The 27,734-nt window shown below is 38.2% G+C and overlaps 1 protein-coding gene across 9 annotated transcripts in view; it reads right to left on the bottom strand.

Moving 5' to 3' along the window:
* Positions 1 to 6,017: 6,017 nt before the first annotated feature.
* The window catches only part of ADGRB3 (adhesion G protein-coupled receptor B3), a 459,474-nt gene continuing 437,757 nt past the window's right edge, over positions 6,018 to 27,734 (bottom strand). For 8 of the 9 annotated variants that reach the window (XM_051777697.1, XM_051777703.1, XM_051777702.1 and 5 more), the window contains 3 exons: positions 17,463 to 17,498; positions 8,712 to 8,816; positions 6,018 to 6,838 (listed from right to left, as the gene is read on the bottom strand). In XM_051777697.1, coding sequence (XP_051633657.1) covers positions 6,650 to 6,838; positions 8,712 to 8,816; positions 17,463 to 17,498 — 330 coding nt within the window. In that variant the 3' untranslated portion in view covers positions 6,018 to 6,649. The remainder of the gene's footprint in view (positions 6,839 to 8,711; positions 8,817 to 17,462; positions 17,499 to 27,734) is intronic. The other variant, XM_051777706.1, reaches the window with a different exon arrangement.

Here is a 27,734-nt window from a genome sequence, read left to right as displayed (position 1 = left end):
AAAAAAAGTTGAGAATTCGTCACGCTTTCAGGATGTGGCAAACAACTACCATTCTATCTGAAAGGATTCACATAGTTCTCCCTCATCTTGTGACAGTAAACCCCAGTCAGTGGGCTGTAGAGAGCTCTCTGCCAGTATTGCTCCAGCAGTGCTATTTACAAAAGAAAGTTTGCATTCACAGCACCAAAGAGAAGGAACAGAAGAAAAAAAACTATTACTAAAGTCCACTTGCTGAGACAATTATTTAAGAGAAGCTGCTGGTGCCTATTTCTTGCTCCAAGTGGTTTTGGTCATGTGTTTTTCATTAAATAGTTAGATTAAAAAGTGAAAGGTTAACTATTTTTGAGTTTTCTTTTTCCTTTTTTTTTCCTACTGAATGAAAAGGAATTTTAGAAGCTTCCTGGTTGAGTTTTTCCTGTTTTTACATGGAAAAAACAGAATACTCTAGTGTTACTCAGTTTAGGATTTACTGAAAATTATTTAAGAACTTGAGCAGACCTGGAAAAGCTGTAAAGGAGACAAGGATGGTAGAAATCAGAGAAGGACTTCTATGTAGGAACAGAGCATGGGTTACAATCCTGAAAAAAGAGATGACTTTGGGACCTATAGTAGAAACCTGTATAGTCAAGAGAGGAAGATCAATTGGTTAATACTTCTCCTCATAAGAAATAATGAGATATAAAATGAAACTAGTGCAGAACAAACAAGAGGAGCAGCACTGTAGCACAGTTAATTTGTGTAACTCAGTGGCACAGGATGGTCCAATGCAGCCTAAGAGGCAATTGTGCCAAAAGCAGATAAATGGCTCTTAGTTTATCTTACAATTGTAATTAATAGACAGAACATTTCAGTGGGAGTGCTAGGGTAAGTAGTTACGCCTATCTTATCAGCAACTGAATTTTTCTTAGTGAGGCCTCTTTTGCTTTCCATGCAAAGAAAGATGTTACTAGAAAGTAAGTAAAAAAGATTATAGCATTGCACTGTTTAAGACCTGGCTAGAAATGAATCACTTTTTTGAGAGAGGGAAATAAAGTTTGCTCATACAAACTGCTTCTTGTGGCTTACCCAGAGATGCAGCACAGCCTCGAACCTGAGGAACTGAAAGTCTACTATCAATACACAATGTCTCCATCTGCTGATTGCCTACACAGATTTCCATATCCTCTTGTATAACCTGATGGAAAGAACACTGCTGATGCTGTGATGGATGCCTGCTTCTAAGTGGGAAGCAGACGTTTTGTTAAATCTGGTCTCTAAGTACAGCAGTGCCTAGCAACTATGAGAAACAGAGACAAGCCAAAGCATGAGAACATTTCAGCTGATACAGCTTGGGGCTTGGAGGTTTTTTGTTTGGTTGTTTTGTTTGGTTGTTTTTTTAAAGAAATTTTAAAAAAACTTTAATCCTGTGTAAAACAATATGAGGTGATTTATGTCTTATCGTCAGGGAAGCAAATTAGGATCTCACAGGAGTGCTAGGACATTTCCAAGAGCACTGATTCATGATTGCAAAGAAATTAAGACTCAGTAGTTAATTGAATGGAAAAGACCCTTGTCCTAAATCTTCATCGTAAAGAGTCATTAGCATTACATATATGCCCACATTAAGCCCATTGCACTCCAAAAGTGCATCAGAATGGCAGCACTTCTATCCTACCTCTCATCCCTTATAGCACCACTTATACTCTCTTTCCTTCTTCTTCCCAAGACATATTCCAGAGTAGGAGCTGAAGTTTAATAATGACTAATTCATAATTCACCTCCAAGTTCTGGATTAAATAACATCAACTTTGGCAAAGGTCCATGTTGCAAATGATTTTGCTAGCAACACTAAACCTCTTTACACAGCTTGGGTCTGAAATCATGGACATCTTGAACTGCTGTCTGAGTGATCTATGGCTGCTCAGCTTGATTTCCTGTATGCGCTGCTTCCCTATACTGAAAAATCCAGGCCATATTTTGTTTAGCATTGACTTGCCAGAAAAAAATATTTCCCTGAATATGTATGTAATAGGAAGACAGAGGAACCGCGTATGGATTGCTAAATGTATTGCAACTGTTGAGAAAATGAGATCTTTCACAAGAAAAAGTTTTTGCCTTTTCTGTGTATGTCTAGGGAATATGTATTTTGAGTTGCTTCTAGGTAAACCCTGTGCTGAGCTCAACTGCCTCAGTATGCTCTAGTGCCAGCTGCAGCAACACTGGCTAGCTCAAACACCTGAGTAACCCTCAAACACCTGAACCTCTCTGTAGCTGAGGTAACTCAGGGCAGCTGAGGTAACTCAGGGCATGCTGAGTGGCATTAGCCGGCCCTGGCAGGCAGATGCGGGGCCCCCTGTTGTGTCTCTGTCTAGTATAATTTAGGGAGTCCTGTCTCAATTTTTATTTGCCTATAATGTCAAACATCTGCTCAGTGCTGTAACAACATTTAAGCCAGTACATATAAGTTTGTACTTTCCTGCTAGGCTCAGTCTGATGTGCATCATTTCAGAAACTGTAAGTATGTGTGGCATCTTGCTCATGGAAAATAAACTCTGTTTTAATAGGAAGCAATCAAATCAGAAGGCAAATCATAGAATCATAGAATATGCTAAGTTGGAAGGGACTTATCAGGATTATCAAGTCCAGCTCCTGGCCTTTTGCAGGATACCCCAAGAATCACACCATGTGCCTGTTAGCATTGTCCAAACGCTTCTTGAATTCAGACAGGATTGGTGCTGTGACCACTTCCCTTGGAAGCCTGTTCCAGTGCTCAACCACCATCTAGGTGAAAAATCTTTTTCCTGATATCCAACCTAAATCTGTCCCAACTCAGCTTCATGCCATTTCCTCCAGTCCTGTCACTGGTTATCAGAGTGAAGAGATCGGTACCTGCCCCTCCACTTGCCCTCGTGAGGATATCAAAGACCACAATGAGGTCTCCCCTCAGTCTCCTCTTCTCCAGGCTGAACAGGCCAAGTGATCTCAGCTGCTCCTCATATGCTTTCCCCTCCTGACCCTTCACCATCCTTGTTGGCCTCCTTTGGAAGCTCTCTAACAGCTTAATATGGTTCTTATGTTGCAGTGCCCAAAACTGCACAAAATATTCAAGCAGTGCAGAGCAGAGCGGGACAATCCCCTCCCTCAACTGGCTGGTGATGCTTTGCCTGATGCCCCAGGACACAGTTGGCCCTCCTGGCTGCCAGGGCACTGCTGACTCAGATTCAACTTGCCATCAACCAGTACTTGCAGGTCCCTTTCCAAAACGCTGTTCTCCAGCCTCTCATTTCCTAGCATATACACATATGTACTGGCTTTCAGCATGCTTTTAATTTCTAAATATGAAGTATGTAAGAAAATAAAAGTCTTTACCATTTTCTGGTCAGGGTAGCATAAGATCTAAATAAAGGGGCACTGAATGTTACTGCTCATGCACTGAAAACACATCTGTGAATGCCATCTGATACATAAACACCCAGGCTAATGCTAAACCTGAATCCACTGGGTTATTAATGACAGCACAACTGGGTCATCTGCATATTGAGTGTAACCTGATTTTATCATGTTTCCTGCATAAGTTCATAGCCTACCCTAAGCTTTCTGCAGTTAACTAGACCATAACTGAACTGGTGATGTAAAGCATTTCTGCACTACAGTTACTGAAATACCATGGTGTTCTAGATTTGTATTATGTTTAGATCAGTCAAGGGGGATGGTAAGGCTTATATGTGGATTCAGAGGCCTACGCTTCTTGATTTGGTCTAAAAAATTGGAAATTTTGTAAAATATGCTCTCATTGAGACTTGCTACCATACTGAGCGAAATCATTAAAAGATGCGCAGTTTCTGTGGTATCTTTATCTAAAGGGAAAATATCTTACTTTTAGATTAGGACTTGATGTAAAACAAGAGTGAGAGGTTTTTGGTGCACTATCTGGTCTGAGAAGTTAGTAGGCTGCCATCGTCAGCCTTGCCATCTGCCTCCTTCTGCACCAGCCTCTTGAAAAAGGGCCAGCTCTGATTGATTGATGTATTGCATGATGGAATCACAGAATCATTTAGATTGGAAAAGACCTCTGAGATCATTGAATCCAACCTTTGACTGAACACCACCTTCTAGCCCATAGCACTAAATGCTAAGTTAAGACATTTCTTGAACACCTCCAGGGATGAGAAGTCCACTGCTTCCCTGGGCAGCCTGTTCCAATGCTTAACCACACTTTCAGTGAAGAAATTCTTCCTGATGTCCAGCCGGAACCTCCTGTGGTGCAGCTGGACGCTGTTTCCTCTTTTCTGTTGCTATTTGCCTGGGAGAAGAGGCTGAGCCTCACCTGACTACAACCTCCTTTCAGGTAGTTGTAGAAAGCAATAAGGTCTCCCCTGAGCCTTCTTTTCTCCAGGCTAAACAACCCCAACTCCCTCAGCCATTCCTCATATGACTTACTCTCTAGTCACTTCACCAGCTTCATTGCCCTTCTCTGGACACACCCCAGCACCTCAATGTCTTTTTGAAGTGAGAGGCCGAGAACTGGACACAGGACTTGAGGTGAAGTCTCAACAGTTCTGAGTACAGGGGGACAATCACTTCCCTGGTCCTGCTGGCCAGGATTCCATTGGCCTTATTGGCCACCTGGACACACTGCTGGGTCTTGTTCAGCTGCTGGTCGATCAGCACCCCCAGGTCCTTTTCCACCAGGCATCTCTCCAACCACTCTACCACCAGCCTGTAGCGCTGCATGTGGTTTTTGTGACCCAAGTGCAGGATCCTGTACTTGGCCTTATTGAACCTCATAATAGTGGCCTTGGCCCATCCATCCAGTCTACTCAGATCCCTCTGCAGATCCTTTCTGCCCTCCAGCAGATCAACACTTCTACCCAATTTGGTGTCATCCTTACTTATAAGGGTGTCCTCAATAGTACTACATCATCTAACTTATATAACTTCTAGGCCTCTAAGCCAGTTAATGCAGTTGATACCAGGTTGATAGCTAGTTATTTCTTATTTGTTTAAAGATTTAGACCCTGAAGCGTTAGATTAGTCTGCACTCTGCATTAGATGCTCTCTTGAAGCAGGCAAAGTCAGTCTCTGTTTTGTGGCTTAAATAACTTATTATGGCCAGGAGAAAAGAATGACAGACTGAAACACTTTCTGCAAGTTGGTCCTAAGGTTGATCCTAAGTACTTTTCTCTGAACAGATGGATGCTGATCTTCTTCTACCAGTGTTCTGGGTTAAGTGCTCCTTGACAAGCCTCTATTCTAGTCTTTTTCCTTCCTAAGCAGATTGGTGATCATGTCTTCTTCCTCTGTAAGAGCTCTCCATCTAGTAGGCTGCAGTATATCCAATTTTGTACAGCAGAAACCAAAATAATTTTTGAAACTTTTTTCTAGAAATATGACATCTGAAGATTTGAGATATCCTCCCATCCGTGTCCCCCATGGCTATACTGTAGATGAGAGATTTTTGAAGATCTGCTTTTGGTTCTAAGCATGGAAAAGGAGATTTAATCTTCCTATTCCTAATTGTTTAATTGCACTTTCAAAACAAATCATGATCTGCTCTGGATTTATAATGAAATACACTCAGGGTTTTTTCGTTTTTGTTTTTGTTTTTGTTTTTTCTTTTGTCTAAAATACTTACAAATTTTTTATCTTGAATGTCTTTCTCGTTATAAGCAACGAGACCATGCATGAGATGTAATGATTCTAAGTCAACATTTTCTTTGGGTGCTGTGTATTGAAAGTTATTTTCCATTATTTGTCTTTCTGCTACTAGACAAAAATTCTTATAAAACAGAACAATTGTAGTAGTATTCTGACAAGTCCAATTTATATGGTACATTCTCACAAAAGAATACCTAAGAAAATACAGAATGGCTATGCAAACCTACTAATATGATTTAGAAACACCTTGTAGAAGCTACATACAACATACTATTAAAACTGCAAATACATATTAAATATGTGTGTTTTTAAAGAAAATTTTATAAATATTCAAATTTAAGATGAACAAATATGGAATAAAATGCACTAGGAAACTGATATGTAGACAAAGGTTTATTTACACCATACAACATTTTAAATATTTTATACACAGCTGCAGCAGAGAAAGCTACTCTGAGCTTTCCAGAGAAAACTGCAATAATAAAGATGTGAAATATATTATTCATATAAAAGTGAGATTATTACTTTATTGCATTTAAAGCAATGAAGAATGTAGCTCAACAGACATTCATTTAATGACAAAAACTTTGCTTTTATATTATAAAGTAAAAAGTGTAGTAATGGCCAAACAGACTGTTATAAACTTTAAAAACTGCATAAATATATACATTGTGCTTCATGGTGAAGTTTTTTGAAAACTAAACCAAATGAAGCTGTTACAACATGAATCGTTGCTTGAGGTTTATCTATAAAGATTACCTTACAAATCCATTCCACGGGTACTTACAACACACGATGGTAAGAATTGTACACCTGGTTCTCCACTAGCTGCACTAGTGGGAATATACTGTACGAAAAAAACCACTGACATTTGGCACAGGAAGAGCCTGACATAAAGGAGTCGCAATGTTCAGACAGGAGCGTCAGGATTGTCAGGATTCCCAAAGTCTCTTTATTGTCAGTGCAACGAATTATTTTTGTTTTGTTTCTGTTTTTTTTCAGTTTGTTTTTGTTAAACTTCTGTTTGAAAGTCACCTTCTTGCACATCTAAGGGCAAGTTCAGACATTTCTCCCACTCTGCTGGTCTGAGTTCTAAAGCATCTTTTGCCTCTGTGTCTAATACATTTATCGTTGTATAGTGTTGGTAGTCGCCTGTGGTTTTGAAACTGTCCCATGGAGCTTTGCTTGGTCCTGAGTTCTCCTGAAGACCAAAGAAAGAAGAATTAAAACCAAGGATGAAATAATGTGGTTTCCATGTATAAGGCTGTTTGCTTTCATGAGACACAGAAGCCAGAGAGAGGAAATGGCTTTGCAGGGAGCCAGGCTGGTGGGTGTTCAGCACCACTGCAACTCTTTCTCTGTGAACAATCAACACTTTGGCAGGCTCCTCACCTGAGCTGCCAGCTAAGCCCTTTCTTTCACAAGAACCAATGTAGTGAGGAATGGCCGAGTGATCCAGTCCCAATAGCCATCTTTCTAATAGTGGTTGTGTAGAAGAATGGAAGAAGGGAAGGTAATAGAGGACAGTTTGTTGCCTGAAATATGGAATGGTTTGAAAGAGAGATTGCCAGCTGGATTTTAAATTGTGGTAGGTGCATGACAGAAACACAGAGGCCTTGAAAATGCTGTGAGAGCCACCTTGCTGGTTTTGGATTTTTTTTTTTTTTTTTGCATGCTAAATTTTATAGGGTAGAAGACATTATGGATTATGACCAATTTAATTAGTGATATCTGCTGTAACATGATGGGTGGGATTCAGTTGCCAAAACCTAACGTTTTTTGCACCATTTTAGTTGCCTTTGGACTTTCTGTTTGATCTCCAACAATCTTTCATGAGAGGTGCAGGTCTCCTTTGAGTCTTGTGTCATCACTGCCTGTACCATGTGGTAAACTAAGACCTCTGAGACTGTCTAAAATAGTCTGAGATGCCTATATTTAGGTACCTGGATCACCCTCTGACTGTCTTACAGATAGACCATTCCTCTAGGCAGCTTTTTTTGGCAGACCTTTCAAAAACACAGCGCTGATGTGAAACAGAGTAAACACAACTCTTTCACTGAGATTCCCTTTGAGATTTTGAATTAATTCCAGCTTTATACGAACAGCAAATCTCAAGTAGGGAGACAAATGAAAACTGTACATGTCAACAAATCTCAGAAGGAGAAGTGAGTGAGAACTTGATACAAAATAACACATATCACAGCTAAAGGTTCATCAAAGAATCAGGGCTAAATTTCTGCTGGATTAAGATGATGTAAATGATGTAAATCCATTGGCCTCACATCTGCTTAATACCTCTTCTTCATGTCTGAGAGCAGCTCTTCTGAAAAAGTTATAGAATACAATGATTCTAGCTTAGTTCCATTGAATATACAATTTTCACATTATAAAATTTTATAAAAATTATTACTAATCAAAATATTACTGCTAACAAATATATCAGACTAAATTAGCTGTTTTAATTAGGTGAAATCAACTATGTACTTGCTCTCATTATCAGATGCAGTCAGGGTGTAATGCATGTGTGTACGAGTGTGTGTGTATAAATTTGAATTATGACGATAGCAGCCTTAACTCGGGATGATTTAATTTTTGCTTTTCCCATGGTAAATATTTATAAACCTATTATGGAAAAGACATGGCATTACAGAGATCCTGTGTGCTTTCCAGACCATCTCACGTATAGGTAAATCTAGCTAGACTTGTTTGTAGTAACTAATTTAATATCTCCTTGCCTAGCCAGAGGAAAAACCCTATTGGCCAAATTATATCAGTGAGCTGATTTGTCTATACAAAGCCCTTTAGACTCAGTAGGCATATGCAGATTTGAAATCTGTTTCCTACAGTTCAATTACTTGTCATCTATAATGATGTCAGTGAGTAGTTATGGTCTGGTTGTAAAACCTAATGAGTCTTGTCATAGGTTAGATTACTGAAAATATCTTCTGTTCTCACTTCTGAGGCTGCCTAAAGGTGAGGTCTTCTTGGGAAAAATACTGAATTCAAAGGGCTCTTATTTCATTGTTGTTCTTTAGGATCCATCATATTTTAAATACAATAGAAGGAAAACTTACCATACTGCCTGATTTTGGTACATCCCGAAATCTGTCCAGAGTCTGAAATTTCTGATTTAACTCTTGAAACAATTCCATGTGCCTCTTTCTTGTATGCATGACCTTCTGCAAAATGGAACATAATTGCTTATATTTATAATTGAATCTGTTTGGGTTTTTTTTTAAGAGGAACATTATTTTTCCCAACATAATAAAGTAAATTGAATTTGGCAGGGCCATCTTTTCCCTATAGACTCAACCAATGGAAGTGAATTGCACTGAGCCTTCTCTCTGCTCTGTTTAATGTTCATCCTGTGTACAAGAAATTGTTTTCACCCCACATTTATTGAGCTGGTGTTTTTCCACTAGCTTAGATGCATTCTGGAAGTGATGGCGATTTCTCAGAAGAACATTTCTCTTGCACATTAGGAATATTTTCTAGAATTTCTGATTCCAACATGGACACTAATATTTTAATATCTGTAGGAAAGCAACAGCAGTTCGTAATTGTCCCTGTCAGAGCAATTTTTATGAGGATGCTGAACTCAGAAATCTTGGCTCAAAATGGAAAATTCCCAAATGTTATGTCTTTTTAATTAGACATCTTGTCATTCCAATCATTATAAAATGCAGTTGAAAAGGCATTCATATTAAGCAAAGTAGGTACAGTTTTTCAATTTTACTTGCTTTCTTATTTTATGGATAAAGCAATTGGAAACCATCCTCCCTCTAGCCCATGTATAGGACACTCTTCCACTAATTACATGGCACTCCTGTGCAAGAGATGGGGACCCCAAACAACCCTCACAGTTCTCAGGCCTCAGTTCACAGGCCTCAGCCATGAATCTGCCTGGGGCAGCTACATGGAGAGCGAAGCTGTTTTTCAAGTCTAGGTTGTAAACTCTATCATCAGAGTTGTTTTCAAAGAAATTAATGCTCATTTATGGATTCAAACCAGCCTCTGGAGCAAACATGAAGGCTGCTTACTGTTGAACCAGTCTCATGGTTCTGTGGTCTCGATGGACAAGGGACAGGAGGGACTAAGGATGCTTCACCTCAGTCCAACAGTGGATGGGCTCAGCTTGACTTTTCTTAAGCTTTTGTAACTAACTGTTTGAACTTGAGTTACAGTCAAGGCAGCAGCCAGTAATGCTGACAGAAGAGGTGCAGGACACAGGCCTCTGTGCAAGTCCACTAAATGTCAAGCCTGATTTTCCCTGGAGTGGTGCATGGCAAACTCTGCAAACTTATGTATGTGGTACCTCAGTGTGACCCTTTCCAGCAAATAACACTCCTGACAAGCCTAGGCTAGTACCTTTTAAAATGAAGTGGCAGTAGTTGACCCTCAATAATCCTTTATTAATACCAATTTTAACTTTATCTTTCATTTGCATTATGTGTTTATAGATTTCAGGAAATGTGACTGCTCTTTAGGCCATGCATTTATACTGCTATGCCATAATAACCATGTTATCCTTAATATAGCCACACTGTAGCTTGAGAATTTATTTCATTTCTGACAATAGGAAATTGGTGACATTATTCACAAACGAGACATGAGATACATCAAGCAATCAAATGCCTATTAACATGAGTTGTGGGGTGAATAAGGGAAAACTTTGTGCAGGATTTGGTAATAAACTCCTTGCACAATGTAATTTAACTAGAGACAGATGATCTAAATTTTTCAGAGGAGTTTCACTTTAGTGACTTCCTGGGGATTCTTTTAAGATACTGCTGTTTTAGTAGATAGGAGTATATAGCAAATTTCATATACATAGAATTTAAAAAGGAAAGGTTGTATCTCAAAGATTATTATTGGCTGAAATAAGCAGAAATGATGATCGGAATAAAACAGTTTTGGTGGGTTAAAATACTGGTTCTAAAAAGCAGTAAATAGCATATGACTGTGAAACAAGTATCTCCATTTGGAAACTTTTTAGTAGAAGGCTAAGAATATAGAGAATGCTACTTTCTGATGTCTTTTCCCAAATCGTGTACCCAAGATGTCGTTAAATAGCAAATATGAATAATGCAAATGTCTTACTCAGTTCATTACATTATTCTTGAGGAGAAGCAGGTGGGAGGAGAAATAAAACACTTGCACTGGGAAGTCTGCCAGAAAAAAAAGGCTTTAAATTTTATTCTTAATAGCAGAATGACTGGTATGAACATGCACCTATGGATCTTTCAGTTGCTTTGTGTTTTCCTGGCTTCCATTCCATAATTCCTACCCACTGACAGCCACCCCCTCCCCACTGCTTATAAAGAACAATCTGAACTGAAGGTGAGGTGCAGTAACTTCAATTTCCAATTTTAACTTTATTTTCTAGACTTCTTTCAAATTCCTGGTTAGAAAGCACCATCTTATCTCCTAGAAAATATGCTCTAATATGGGTCTTTCTCTTTTATGAGAAAACAACTACAGAGTATTTGTAGGGGGTTAATCTCTTTTCTCTATGAAATGAGCAATGGGAAAACCGCCACTTTATTAATCTTAGAAATACATAAGTTTTATCAAAACAAAGCTGGAGATCTTGACCACTATATACTTGGATGATTGTGATAGTACCAGACCTGAACAGGATGGAAAATGAACTTCTCATGCTGCACTTGAAAGTACACTTTCTTTAGATGCAGCTACATATCTGCCCATTAATTCCACATCTCTGCCAGAAGCACTTGAGTTAGCCACCAGGCTACAGACACACATCTTCTTGTGGTCTTTCCTGCAGGTTCCATAACTCTTGTGCCCCATAGCCTAAAGGCGGTTAAGCTGAACTGACATCCCTTTCACATTTCTACCCCCACTCATAAGTCAGATAGAGTGTTTGTTTTGAAGAGACAATGCCTTACTCTGATAAGCATCTGTTCACAGAAAGGGATTCAGAGTGTGGATGGCTATCATCAAGATGGGAAGAACTTCAAACACAACTCTGTACCCAGCTCCTTTTTTTTTTTTTTTTAATTTATGATAGGGTTTTAGCTAAACTCTAACTCAAGAACAAATATTCTCATGAATATTTCATGACACCCCACCTGGAGTATTGTATTCAGCTCTGGGGTCCCCGATATAAGATAGACATGGACCTGTTGGAGCAACTGCAGAGAAGGGTGACAAAGATGATCAGAGGGCTGAAGCACCTCTACTATGAAGTCAGACTGAGAGAACTGGGGTTGTTCAGCCTGGAGAAGAGAAGGTTTCTGGGACACCATATAGCAGCCTTCCAGTACCTAAGGAGGCCTACAAGAGAGTTGGAGATGTACTTTTTACAAGAATGTGCAGTGATAGGACACATGGTGATGGCTTTAAGCTGAAAGAGTGTAGGTTTAGATTAGATATAGGAAGAAATCTTTTTTGATGAGGGTGGTAAAACCCTGGAACAGATTGCCCAGAGAAGTTGCAAATGTCCCACCCCTGGAAGTGTTCAAGGCCAGGCTGGATGGGGCTCTAAGCAACCTGGTGTAGTGGGAGGAGTCCCTGACCATGGTAGGGGGTTGGAACGAGATGATCACTAATGTCTGTTCCAGAGGTATTTTGTGATTCTATGATTTGTGGCCAATAAATAACAACATAATAATCATCATCATCATCCATCATCATTCATCATCATACATCATCATCATCATTACAATGTCATTTAATTTCCTTAGAGATTTTCTATACTGTCAGAGGTAAAAATATTGTCTCTCAAATATTTTATGAAGCAGCTAAGTGAAAAGAACAGATGGGGGAATGCCTTCCCAACCATATAACGGAAGCATGCTGTGTTTTCAAGATGTTATAGGTATCATCAGTTGCCAAACTTGGGAACAGGAAGGGATCTTTCCCTGTAGGTATTTTTTTTTTTACCTTTGCCTTCAAGAGATGTCTTCAGGTTAGTAAGAGAAGGATTTTAAACTTCTGTGAGTTGTAATGTTATAATGAATATCTATGGCAGACAAAATTCTGAATGAATGCAGCTCCGGCAATTAGTTATCAATTTAGCATTATTGCTAGTGAGAACCTACTGCTCTGTGGAAAGACAAGAAGACATTCTGGTATTCACACTTGTCCAGTGTATCCTTGCTCTCCCTTAGAGCCAGAGATGACTTGAATCCTGGGGATCAGGGTAATAAGGCACTTTTCTGAATTATTTGGCATAAATGTTATTAGCAGAGTAGATTCAATGAATGACTGATAGAGAGGGGAGAGTGGGGTTGCTGGGGAAATACGGCAGTCAGACAGTCTCATAGAATTCAAAAGTAGTTGTGATCTTGAATCCTAAAATGCATGTCAATAGTAGTGTTTATCTCTCCTGTACGTTTTTGTGATTGCCAGAGCATACCAATTCTAAAGTCTTCCTGGGAATTTCTACAGCATCTGTATTTCTGTTCAACATAATTAGAATGAATTTTATTTGATCTGACAGCTAACTGTTAGTGCTGAGACTTAATGAAAAAGATACCTGTATACCTTTAGGGAAAAAATGACTGGGGGTAGAGGGCACCTAGCTAGGGTTACCATAGCCAGCAGCAACAAGGATCCAAATTGTCCAGACCAATAATTTTGGTCATGTTTTGAATATCAGACTGCATGAATGAGTCTAAACTAATCTTTGGTAATAGCGAGAAAAAAGCTGTAAAGCTGTTGCATGTTGACTGTTCATTTAGCAAAATTCAAGGTTCAACTAAATTAGTCAGTGTTTTACAAAATCTAATAATGGAGTGCATATTATGCAGCAGAAATGCTTTCTGTGGACAGACTAATCCCCATTTGTTACAGTCTGTCTTTTTGTTCCTACATAAAGGGATAATTTAGGAATGCAATTGTAAACTATCTAAAATGGGAAAACAAGATACAGGTGCTCAGTTTTGAGACATTCCTCTCTAACCAGCTTAAGATATATGATAAGGCTACCAGTTTGGATGTCATCTTTTTCCCTCTCTCTTTCCTTTGAATGGAGACACAAGTTTTCTATAACAGTACCCGCACAGTCACAGGTCTTTTCTTATTCATAATCCATTGCAAAGGCCCTTAAAACTACGTCTGTATTTCTGCATGTATTAGAGATAATAGGGACAGAGAGTATGGTGTTGAGTAGTCTTAGTCTAGCTGTGTTCACATTACATAGCAGCTGGCTTTGAGTTTTATTTGTGGCTCTTGGATAAAAATTGGTTTTGTCATGTTTATTTGTTTTTCTTTCAAATTCTCTATATTGAGGTGAATGTTCCATTGGAACCCACTAGAACAACCTTTTTTTTTTTTTTTAACTACGAAACTATGACTCTGCAGTAGTAAGTCAAACGTCCAAGACTATTCTCTGGCAGCATCTATCATGTAATGTTCTCTATGAATACTAAATTATTCTAAATTCTCTTAGTCTCCCAAGTAAGAATTCTACAATCAAATTGTCTACTGTAAATGGCACCGAGATGGTGCTGGTTCCCTAATGACCCTCAAAATCTTTTTGGAGAGGCAAAGGTCGTCCAGACTAAAATAGTGAAGGTCATTCTAAAAATTAATCCATATAGAAGCTGGAAATTTGTCACCCAGGAATATTCCCGCAAATGCCTAATATAGTAAGGTGGGCATAGCCTGAGTGTTTGTCTTGTATGGATATAGAGAGACATGTAAGAGATTGAGGGTGTAGAGATTGCTGGGAGAGTGTTAAAAGAAAAAGGACAGAGGGAGCCAAACTTGACACAGCCTTGTCCATACTGCATACTTAGCATCCTCAGAACCACATCCATGTCATTCTATCCTTTGTTATCAGAACTGTGGAAGGGCATTGTCTCAGAGAATGCCAGCTGGCACTGCTCAGAGACAAAGTAGAGAAAGTGTTAAACATTTAAGTAGTATGTCCAATCACTCTGGCTTGATCTCACCTCCAGACTCTATTCTATTTTGCAGTCAAGCTGCTTTGAGGTATCTAAATAGCAGCATTTTGGACACATCATACTATCTCATTCCCTTCATCAGGATGTCTTACTGAGTGAAGGAATCTGGGGGGCCCTTTGAACATTTTATAGCTTTTTTTATTTTGTTTTACCTTAGAGAGATGGACACACTAAGTGCAAGGACACAGGAAAGCCTACAGACATAATCAGAGGAATCATAAAACAGGGAGGTGAGATGGGGTTAGTCTGAGTCCATACTTCTAAAACACAGTAGCAACTGGCACAGTATTGTTACCACTCTCACTTCCTCAGCAGTCACTCCCAAAGGCCTCATCCTCTCCTTTTTACAAACAAATATATTTTCCTGCATTCTAATAGTAATTCTAAAAATATTAGACCATGAAGCAACAATATTGCAAACAAGGCAAGACAAAGGTGTAAGCATTTTACATACACAATGACACAAAGCTGGGAGGAGTGGCTGACAGCCCAAAGTGCTGTGTAGCCCTTCAGAAGGACCTCAACAGCTTGGAGAGATGGGCAGAGAAGAACCTTCTGAAATTCAACAAAGGCAAGTGCAGGGTCTTGTACCCAGTGAAGAATAACCCCGGGCACCAGTACAGGCTGGAAAGCAGCTCTGTGGAGAAGGACCCAGGGATCCTCCTGATGGACAACAAGCTGTCCATGATCCAGCAGTGTGTCCTTGTGGCCAAGAAGGCCAATGGTATTCTGGAGTGCATTAGGAAGAGCAGGTTGAGGGAGGTGATCCTGCCCCTCTACTAAGCCCTGGTGAGGCAAATCTAGAGTGCTGTGCGCAGTTCAGGAGAGACATGGAGCTCCTGGAGTGGGTCCAGTGGGGGGCAACAAAGATGATTAAAGGACCTGAACACCTCTCTTATAAGGAAAAGCTAAGGGACCTGGGCCTGTTCAGCCTCAAGAAAAGATGTCTGAGAGGGGAGCTCATCACTGTATGTATGTATCTGAAGGGAGGGTGTCAAGAAGATGGAGTCAGGCTCTTCTTGGTGATGCCAAGCAACAGGACAAGAAGCAATGGGCAGAAACTGATGCACAGGAAGTCTCACCTGAACATGAGGAAGAACTTCTTTACTATGCGGGTGACCACACACTGGAACAAGATTGCCCAGAGAAGTTGTGGAGTCTCCTTCACTGCAGATATTCAAGAACATTGCAATCCTCTGCAATGTGTTCTAGGATGACCCTGCTTGAGCAGGGAGGTTGGACCAGATGACCCACTGTGGTGCCTTCCAACCTTACCCATTCTGTGATTCTTTGAAACCATGTGAGTCAAGAGAAAATACGTAATGGGTGGCCTGACTCTTGAGAGTAGAATGTACACTGCATTGTTGGTGTTTATTTGGTGTCAGATTATGTTCCTGAGTGATAGGAAGAATGTTTTAGTACCTGTTTACAGAGAATGCTCTGATCATGAACAGCATGATATTTCTATGTTTCAATAAAGAAAAGTCAAATTTAAAATTCTTTATATCACTATAATTATAAAACTTCCAAGCATATTGCTTGAATTTAATTTTAGAATTGCTTGCTCATCAGAATTTTGCTATTATTTCTTCTTACTTTCTATGCATTTATCCTAAAACATATTTAGGGTAATATTTTAATTTTATTTTCCTTAAAATTTCCTGTGTGAATCTTTCTCCAGTGCATTATTTGAGATATTACATGAGGACTTAAGGTAGCTATAGTCTTCGGGCCAAAATGACCTAAGAGATTAAGGCACAATGCTAAACTACCAAGAAGCCACCATCAAACATGGAGGATCAGTGTTTCAGCAAAAGCAGGTCACCAAAGCAAACCCTTCTTCCTTGTAAGTCTCCTATGACCACTGCTATGGCTAGTTCTGCCTCTTTTCTACAAACTAGAAATTGAAATCTGGAAGTACATGTGTGTGCTTACAGCCCAAATAATAGTAAAAATTGCTTTTGTTTGCAGGTGCAGACAGGGTAATTTTTGAATTTATGGTTGATATATACTGATTGTTGGCTTTCAAATTTATCTCAAGATCTGTAGGTTTCTTGCAAATATATTTGTTCAGCTTCTCTGGAGACACACATAATGAATTGTATCAAACTACTTCTGTGCACGAACAGACAACCTATGTAAAAATCCCAAACCCATAAATTACGAACATTCCCTTGAAAACTAGCTGTTGTATTCCTTCTGGTAGGGATCAGAGAAAAAAACCGCTCAAATAAACAAAACTCTGAGACAACAATCATACTGACTGACGGAGAACAAAATGGTCATTAACTATCACAACTAAACGTTCTCACTCAAAAGGGTCTAGAGTCTGAAACTGTGGATATCCAGCCTAAAGAACCTTACATGAACTTGATTTTTATTTAGCATGTGATCCATTAGCTTTGACACCTTCAGCACTTTATCATTCAAAATTTGACACATTCATAATCACTACTTGGATGTGAAACTCACATGGCAGTAAATTAGTATTGAAGAGAGATAAAAAAATTATCGAGAATCTTTTGAACAAAGCAACCTTCTGCTCCCTGATGTAGCCTGTTCTACAAAAGTGTCACACTTTTTCAATAGGTAGAGAGCCAGCAACAGAAAAAAAAACCCAACAAAACAAATCCAGATGAAAATGAAGAGGCAAAGAATTTAAAAACTGAAATCATGATGGTTAATATTGCAATATGACAGTTTGATCTCAGAACATTTTGCAAACAAGTTGCACCAAAGTAGTTTTAATGATTTGTTCATCATGTTCTGTACAGTACCAATTGAAAAATCCTATCACATCTACTATGTCAGAAGGCTAAAATCTGCTAAAATGAACACATTTACTTTTAGGAAAATGCTTTTAATAATCAGGAATAATTCAGTAAAACTTACTTCAAAGTCAAGGTCCGAATAACGTGATTTTCTTCTCTATTAAGCAGTAAAAAAAAAGAAAAAAGAGGTTGTATTAACAAGGGGACTATTCACCAAATCATATTAATGAGTCTAAATAACATTCCTGTTTTCCTATCAGGTATATATTAGGTATTCTGTAAGAGGAGGTAGATTTTATCTTGATAATTTAAAATTAATGCGTGACTTTGCATGGTTTATTAGACCAATATCATATTATTTTCCCTGAAATAAACCAGACTGCATTTCACTGGGATGCATGATGTGCATGTTATTTGCATGCAATTGAACCTGTCGGTGTATAAAATATATCTATTTCTATACTTTTGTGGTATTTGAAAATTATCATCATATTTATACTTTTTACACAACTACCTATACATATCTATGATTTAGATTTTTATAGGTATACAGAAATTGATCCTTTCCTACATCAGGCTTAGTACATTGGTACAACTCCATTGATTTTAATGGAATAAATGATAGCAAAATCAAGCCAAAGCCATCTACACTTGCCACAGCTTCAGCTTGTTTGTTTGCAATGACAATCTGGATGGAGAAAGCAATGATTTTGTTTTAAACTTATGATAAATCTGATTCAAAGCATCTGATATAAAGCAAAAATGATTTACTAGTGAAGTAATCACTTGAATAAAATGCAACAGAATATGATTGCTCAGACATATCACAAATAATTTAGCACAGAATTTTTTAGATTATAAACAAAACCAATTATAAAGCCAAATTATATCAAAAAGAAGCACAAATACTATAAATAAGAGATAGAAATATCTTTTTTCTCTTCTGAGGCTGGAAATTAAATGTCTTGCAATAGATTAAAGAGATGTAGAAAGAAGCTAGGTTGCAAAAGCTGAAAAGAGTGCAAAAAACATGAGATTGGAAACAAATCATCTTCAGGAAGGAGACTACCCCAAAAACCCCAAAAAGGATTACTGCTACAATTTAACCCTAATTTTTGTGGTAGGGTAGGCTGGCTTAAGTCATGGTAAAGGAACTTTTTCAAATTGCACCTAATTTCTTCAGTGAGATACAAATCAAAGTCACCAAGTCAAGAAGAATAATGCTTCTGACTTCGATTTTATTTGGTTTAAAAAAACTCCAGGTTTTAGTAAGCTGCTTGGTTTTCCTGAAACTGAAAGGAACGATTTTACAAATCTTTCATTTGTAGAGAGCAGATGATGTTTGGTCCCTGAGCCCTTGATAATATCACTTTGTTACATGTTGCCTGGTTTTGCAGTAAAATTTGAATGCTCCAATCCACAATAATATGAAGAGTATCTCTGTATCACGTTGACACTGATGCCTAAAGGGCTGGGAAGCAGTATCAAAGAACAGTGTAATACAATTAAAACAACCAACAACAACAAGCTCTGGAGAAGCTATCTTTAATCATGAAGGCTTGATTTAACCTAGCACACTTTAAAGAGAATATTTTAAAACAAATTAAACAACTCTTCCCAACTAAGTAACATGAAAACATGGAAACAACAAAGGTCTCAGAGGTAAGAAAAAATATGAGGACGTCATACTGAAATTATTAAAGCAGCTAAATTCTTTCGTTTCATTCATGTTAAGAGGGCCACGGTACAAGTGTACCTTTGACATAGGCCTTTGTCATTCCACAGTAAATCAGCACCTGAAGAAATCTACGTATTTCTGATGAAGAAGGATCTATTCTTAAGGTACAATTAGAGCACATCTACAACTGAAAAGGCTCAGTGGCTACAAAAGAACAAATATGTACAGCAGATAACGGGGTGAAGTTTACAGGAGTAGCTTTGAAAAATGCTTGAAAAAGCTATTTTTAAGCTAGAGTTCAGTAACAAATCAGATATCATTGAATCGTCTGACTGAGAATCCTAAGTAAAACAAAAATTAGGGAGAAATATGTAGATTGCTAGGTACTGTGATTTGTAAAATTGGAGCATTTTTATTTTGCCTTAAGTCTGTTTAACCACAGTGAAAATATTCCTGGCATAACTGAATTATTAGGTTTTGCAGGTAGAAAACTCTATCACTGTTTACATGGCACAAAGACATATCTAACAGACTGCAACATATTCAACTGTGCTATTGTCAGAGAAAGGCAACTATTGCAATTTTGCTGTTAGTTCACACCAGTTATGACCAAAAAGGTCATACCACAGGTTTATCTCAGTGAGGATTTTTCTTGGGCTCAACAAGAATCTAATCACAAACATTTATTTTAAACTCACAAAGTTGTGCTTCACATTTTTGTCATGGCTGCATAGTATGAAATACAGTGCAAGTGCTGCCACAGTCTATTCTCCAAAGACGTAAAAAGTATTTAATTGCCACACACCAAAATGGCAGCAGTGAAGTTCTGCAGGTTTCTGAAAACCAAAGGATGCTGGTTATGAATATGATCCTGCAACACTGAAAGTTATTTGCAATATTGTCACTGACACCACTAGGTAAAAGATCAGGTCCTCCTGGCTACTACGTAATTGTCTTGAAATGACTGCAGTGTTATTTTTTGAGAGAGGGAACATATTTAGAAACATGAAGTCATTGGGAAACTTACAAGGATAAAAGAGTGTCCCTTCAGTCCCAACTGGAAGTTGACATTTTATTCAACTGTTCTCCTAGTTTCTGCATGATACATAACAAGCCTAAGCCATGAAAATAATTACTTTGTAATTACATATATACTTTTTTCTTTTATGAAGTTTATTTGTTATGTCTCTTTTGTCTGAGAAAAATGGGGTTTTGCACACATACTTAAATGCTTTCAGAAATCAACAATCTAACTCATTCTACACTTAAAACTAACAGAAGGCAGCAGCTGCGTGGAGTAAGGGGTGAAAATTCCATGCATCAAATGAGTTGCCGAACTGGTAATACGAGTTATGTTTCTTTTAAAAAGCTGTTCCCTTTATGTACCTGGAAAACTGAGGATGATTTTAGCCAACATAAAAATGACACTGGAAGCTGGTGTTTTTTTCAAGGATCAGTTGGAGATCCACTTGAGTATTAATGTTAGTAGAATATAGTATTTTGTATTTGACCAGGTTCTGCTATGAGGTTTCAGGGCAAGTATAAAGTTTCTACTACAGTACCTTCCCTACTTCTTCAGTAGTTTAGGAGGTTCCTTGGGAGGAGCTTATTTTGACATCTAAAATGTGCTAGGGTACTGAATTCCACAATTTAAATAAGTATAACATGACAAAGGAAATTATGTTGTTTCTCCCTTTGACATTTCATTTGATACTCCTGTTTTTTTATATTATAGGAGATATGAATAATCATTCCCTATTCACTCCTCAGTCATCTGTTTTCCAAGCTGAAGAATCCCAGCTGCTGGAGAACTGCAAGGATAAGTAATAGAGGGACTATCTAAAAAGCTGAAGACCCATGCAATTATTCAGTGGCAGGGAGTTAACTTCCATAATTCTGAAAAAAAATAAGGGGGGTGGGTAGGCAGTGAACTGCAAGCCATGCACAATTATAAATCTTCCAAAAAAAAGGTCACACTGGTAGAAGCCAAACCGTGCCTGTAAACTGGGGAGATTTCAGAGAAGAGAAGCAAAATGTACTTTTAAGAGGAAAGGATAAAAGAGCGATACAACTTTGTTTAAACATTGCCTCTGGAAGAAGCAAACACAGAAGCTTGTTCAGAAACCTTAGAAGGATATAAACACATAAACAAACTGGTCTCGGAAAAATCTGAAAAAAATCAGAGATCATGTTGGGAATAAAGAAAGTTTATGTAACTGTGCAATAATCTGCAGTGGAAGCCTTTTACTCTAATCTTGAAAGTGAAGTTTGATTACGTATTAAAGAAATATACTGTAAAAAATGCTCTTACATTGATAGAAGACATGACCTGACAAGATTTTTACCATCTGATTTTTACAGCTCTTTGATTTTAATTGATAGAATCCATTTTAGTAGAAAAAACTCCCCAACCTTCATACCACAACCAAAGTGAAACTCTGTGAAAAAATATTTGCAACAGTAATTTGTTTTAAATCAATTTTACTTTGTGCTAATCATGTATAGCTTTTCTGTGCAATTCCAGAACAACTTTAAACTCTGTTGAGGGACAAAAATAGAATTCTGAAGAATAATTTCCAGACACCAGCACACACTAATCTGCTGGCACCAGGAAAGAGCTGCTCCTGCTAAACGACTAATACAATCTCTCTCTGTCTCTGTAAAATGAGAAATGCCTGTTTTTTATTCCTTATTCTAGTCTGCATTACACCACTACCTGATTTTAGTGGGTTTCTGTGGCTGCGTTTTGGTAGCGGGGGGGGCTACAGGGGTGGCTTCTGTTAGAAGCTGCTAGAAACTTCCCCTGTCCCTTGGAGCCAATGCCAGCCGGCTCCAGGATGGACTTCCTGCCACTGGCCAAGGCCGAGCCAATTAGGAACAAAAATAACACCTCTGTGATAACATATTTAAGAACAAAAGATGGTTGTGCAGAAGAAATTCCAGCCAGGGAAGAGCAGAGTGAGAACATGGGAATAACAACATAGACACCAAGGTCAGTGCAGAAGGAGGGGGAGGACGTACTCCAGGTGCTGGAGCTGAGGCCCTGCAGCCCGTGGTGCAGACCTTGGTGGAGCAGCTGTGCCCCTGCAGCCCATGGAGGACCATCAGAGTGCAGAGATCCACTTGCAGCCCATGGAGGAGCCCGTGTTGGAGCAGGTGGATGCATGAAGGAGGCTGTGACCCTGTGGGAGGCCCAAGATGGAGCAGGGTCCTGCCAGAGACCTGCAGCCCGTGGAGAGGGAAGCCCACGCTGGAGCAGGTTTTTCCGGGTAGGACTTGTGGCCCCTGTGGGGGACCCACGTCAGTACAGCTCATCCCTGAAGGACTGCACCTCATGGAGGAGTGACCCATGGGACAGCAGTCTGGGAAGAACTGCTGCCTGAGGGATGGACTTGCTCTGGAGAGGTCCATCAAGGACTGTCTCCTGTGTGAGGGACTCCACGGGAGCAGGGCAAGGACTCCTTTCTCTGAGCAGCAGCAGAAACAACAACTGACCGTAACCCCCATTACCATCTCCCTGCACTGATGGGGGGGAGGAGGGAGAACATGGAAATAAGGAGGGGGTGGGGAAGGTGTTTTTAAGACTGTTTTATTTCTCACTCTTTGGCTCTTATCCTGTTAGTAATAAATATAAGTATTATCCCCACTTTGAGTCTTGTTTTGCCCGTGAAGGTAATCAGTCACTGACCTCTCCCAGCTCTTATCTCTACTCATGAATTCTTACCTGTTTTTTTTTTCTTTCTCTCTCCTCTGTCCAGTTGTAGAGGGGAGTGAGAGAGAGGCTTTAGTGGGTACCTGGTATCTGGCCAGAGTCAACCCACTGCACTGATTAATTACATCAGATACTCCTAAAACTATATTGCATTGTGCAAAGTATAATTGTAACCAGAGATACCATATTATAGTAAGGACCATAACCGTGCTTCCATTAATATAAAGACTTATTATAAGCAGTTTATAATTCACTCTGAGATTATATTTGACATACAAGATCTTAATCTTCGGGAGGATTTTTTCCCAGAACAAATGTAAAGGAAAATCTTTTTTGGCCCTCAGAGATATAAAAGTGGAATGTGGATAGACAGTTTTGATTTAAAATGCCTTTTGTGTGAATATAACTGAAAAACACCCTGGTTTATGAATAGTAGATTATGTTGGCTATTAGTTCACAACATGCGCTAAACATAAAGCAAGTAAATTTTAATGAAAAAAGTGAAATAGCTTTTTAATGTGGGAATTTTATGTCTTTAAAATATGCTAGCATATTTAGCACATCAACACAGCACAAACATAACTTCAGAGATCTCAATTTAAAACTATACTGGCAAATTATTGTGGCTTGCTGCTCCCTTTTTCTCATGAGGCAGCCTGCATTTTTATTTACTCAATCAACCAAAAGCACTTGGTTTGTGTTTCTGAATGCTTTGGGGCAAAATGTAGCATTTCTTAAATGAACAACTACAATATAAAGTCTGCAATATATGCTGCACATCGCAATACTGACTAAAATTTCAGTTCTTCTAAAATTTCAGTTCTTCACATCTTCAGTTACTAGAATCAGCTCTGCCTGATTCTACTCACACTCTATAGTGTAACCTGAAAATAAACTGCATCAATTTCTGAAGTCAGAGGAATCTGAGACACTCACGTGAAAGAAAGAGAGGGTTGTTACAGGGCTAGACTTCATTTCACTGACAGTCACAAAATTCGCAAGAGCTGTCTCCACAACTTATTGAAGAATGAAATGAGGAATGGGAGGGATAGAAATCTGAGATACACAATGCCCTAAAATAAATGCAACGTGGAAACAGGATAAAGAAGAAATTCCTGTGGTGCTCGTCTCTCTCTTTTTGCTCTCTCTTATTTTATTTCTCATGTCATAAATCAAAATGACTTCACACCATTTTGCTTTTATTTTGCCTGATGCTGATACTTTATTGATGAGATTGACTATTTTAACTGTGTATTTCTTCTCTCCTTTCCTTTTTTTTTCTTATTATTATTTTAGACCCTGTTCCTTCCATGCAGATTTTATTTCATTCTTCCGAATACTTTTATTTTAAGCTTATTCTCCATTTCTGCCATATCCCCCCCCTTTTTTTATGTGTCTTTTTTCTCCTTTTTATCTACACCTTTACTTTTTCTTTGTATTTCACTATCTTTCACATACCCCTTTATTTTCTCAACTGAACAGTATTTTCTTCCTAAAGTCCCTGTCAGTGATTTGGCCAAGGACCACAGAGTTGACTGTCTTTGAAAGTATTAAGAGCTCTCATGAATGAATACAGAATACAGAAGGATTATTTTGGTCACACAATCAATTTACTCCACATAAAGATCTCATAGCAGAAACTGAGACAGAAAAATAAAGAAGGAAGATATGAGACTGGAAAGATAATTCCAGTCCTTTACATGGCAAATAATTTGTGAAGTCTTGTCCTTTCCTTCCTTTTCTTATAAAGCAGATGATCATTATTCCCTTTAATAAATGTTTCTATTGCCTGGCTTTGCATGTCCTTTGCCTTAAAATAGTTTAAAGTCTTTGTCTCCGTTCAACTCTTTTCCATTTCTGCTCACACTATACTAAGCATAGTTCTCTTGAAAGAACCCTTCATTCTTCTTCCACAAAAGTAATGATACAAGTCTCTTCACACAGTCCAGCAGCAGGTATCTACTCCCTCTTCCATTTTTTTTGCACAATAAAAACAGATTAATTACTTATCCTGGAGATATGTTGCTCACATCAGGTTCTTCCTCTGCATCTGAAGTTCCCAACTTTACTCTGCATCTAAGTAGCTGGGAATGCAATACTTCACTTCAAAGTAATTTCACTTTAATGAGCACATCACTCTGAGTGTACATTTTCAAAACAAAACCCATTCCAAAAGATTGTACTGAGTGTTTTCTTCATTAAAATCAAAACACTTTGAACTGAAGGAGCACACTGCAAGTCACTTTGATGCCAAGGTAGCAAAGCCAGTTCTAATCCATGTGTATAAGGGATATGCAGAAGATTAGCCAGATGTTTGATTACTCCACCTCAGAAACTCTATGATGTATTAATATGCCTGCCTGTGTCTATAATCGCATGGGTACTGTTGGGTACATGCCAAATAAAATAAAAATCACTGATTTGCACATTGTGAATCTGCAGATCCTTAAATTTATACTTATCTAGGCTATACTTGTATGTAAATATTACAGTATTCTCAGACTATCTTTTGAAAACTGAAATTCTTCTATATAAAATAAAGCATGTAATTGTTCCCATCTAAGCATTTTCTTGAGGAAAAAAATATGTAGATATAAAAGTTTAAGAAGAAAGTTTGTGGCATGCTGTAGGATTCATCTGACAATTTAGGACATCTACATTTTTGATGTTCATGTCTGAACTATTCATTCTGGCTTCCATCATGGAATCTGAAAAGCAACACCTGCACTGAGGCATGTGATTTACTTCATCCTGGAGCAGATGTCTAAAAGTGGCCTAAAAATGGCTATTTGTCTCGATTGACTCTAAAGGGGAGCCAAATATGAAGAGCTCGTTTTCCATTTTATACAGTGAATGCCTAAATTTAGATATCTAATGGTAGAGGTTGATGAATCCTCCCTGCAGAGTTAAAAGTCAGGATATACATTTTTTTTGCTGATACTATAGCTGTGTTCCACTATAAACAGAGTGGAGAGGAAAGCTTCCTACTGCTCCAGATCTTCTTTATAGGTGGTCTAGTCAGGAAAACTGTGGGCAGGATGATCTTGAATGTCCTGCTGCAGGTTTTGCTGCTCCATTATATCAGAAAAACTCTGTCTTTGAAAGGTCTTGCAATCTTCTTAAGAAAAAAAAAGTCACTTGAGCTCTCTTCTTTACTTTGTTCAAGGCAACAACAAAAGTTAATCCAGCTGGTCGGCTCCATTTTGGAGCTTTACCTCAACCCTTGCTTACACACTGCATATGTAAAAACACAGTCATGTTCTTTGTCTGGCTGGATCTGCTTATCAGGATCCTCTTGAGACTCTGATTTTATTCTATATACATTTTTTTTAATGTTCTATCTTCAATTCAGTGCAGCACAACCTTATCAGAAGATGAAGTAATGCTATATCATCAGGTAGAGTTGAGAACCACAAAGGCAGACACAGAAGCCAAAACAGTTCCTTTTATTTCTGATCTGCCCTAATATCTGGGTTTTTTTCATATAACATGGGATTATACTGTGTTCAATGAGCTTAAATAACATAACTGTTTACCGCTTCCTAGACCAAAATACAGACTTCTAAACCTAATGCGTTTACCGAGTTGAAAGAGACTAAATATTTACTATCATATATTATTATGTTTTACTACATTTTCTACTACATACTTATTAGTCTTTTCTGAGCATAGAAAGGATATACAGAATAGTGATTGAGATTTGGTGTGTACATCCCATCTTAGAGGTAAACTTTAAATATGATATAAATACAGTTAAAATAAATTTAAAGGAGCAGTACACTATACTCACAGATTTTCAGGCCTCAGGAACTGTAATTTTGTGTAAGATGAAGTAACTATTGTCCCAATTTTTATAACTTGAATAAGGTCTACTTTTTTTTTTTTTTAGGTGTCCTAGATGACATTTGTCAGCAACAGAAAGAAGTAGTATCACCAGAGAGTAATTTAAAGTGGATGGTATGGTGAAATGTACATCTACCTTCTCAAGGAGTTATGAACTTTTCTCATATATCTCATCCATATGTATAATCTTAACTGGACTGGATTTGAGTCTCTATATCTGACAAAAACTATCTAAAAGACAGTACTGTAGATAGGTGGGAGAGGATAATACTGGAAGTTGACCTTAGTTACCCTGCTTCTGGGTTGCATTAAATTTGAGAACTCCTGTGTACCACCTAATATCTATTAAATAACATACGTGAACTGAGGGCAGTTAACTCCTTTAACAATGCAAACTTGCTTTGAAAGAGCCTGTCTGTCTGAGCACTGAGTGGGCAAGCACTTACATTATCTTTTAGACATAATTTTGAAAACTTGTCCGAGCTCATACATATTCGCTTTAACAACCACCAAAACGTGGATAATTTTTGATTACTGCAAATCCCCACACTTCCTTTTCAATTAATTTTTCAGTTAAATCCAGTCTTGTGAAAACTTATTTTGGTACACACTCAATATAAACAGAACTGAAAATATTTCACTTTCAAAGCTTGTAAAGACACCTCTTGAAAAGAAATTCTAAATTCTTTTGCCCAAACTCTCCATAAAACTTCAACTCCATTTTAAAAGAAATATCAGTAAATATGTACCATTTATGAAATATCAGCTACAGTTCCGTGCCTAAAAAATTGAACAGTCAGGCTAAGTCTCTGTTTCCCTTCACAGACGGGTCCAAACATTTCGGAGTAATAGCTAATGGCTTCCAGATCACACATACAGTAGACTTTTTGTCCACCTGTAACTTCTTTCAGAGAATGCATCAGTACCATGTCATTCTCATTTGTCTTTCCCACAAAATGCTGTGTTTCACAATATTTGAAATACTGGTGAAATGTATTTCCAATTCTTAAGGAGGCCCAAGTATGAAATCAACTCCACCTCACTGCTGGTTTTGCATAAATAAAAGCTTAATAGGAATGACAGTATTTGATGCTTAGGTCTTAAAAAATTATTTAAATAATTTTCACTTTCATAATGCTTAAATCCCACAGACAGATTGT

This window comes from Manacus candei, unplaced genomic scaffold (genome assembly GCF_025592945.1).
Source record: "Manacus candei isolate 608988 ecotype Guabito, Panama unplaced genomic scaffold, ASM2559294v1 h1tg000011l, whole genome shotgun sequence".
NCBI classification, from domain to species: Eukaryota; Metazoa; Chordata; class Aves; order Passeriformes; family Pipridae; genus Manacus; species Manacus candei.
The sequence above is the reverse complement of the archived record's forward strand: the minus strand, read 5'-3'. Positions and strand labels throughout refer to the sequence as shown.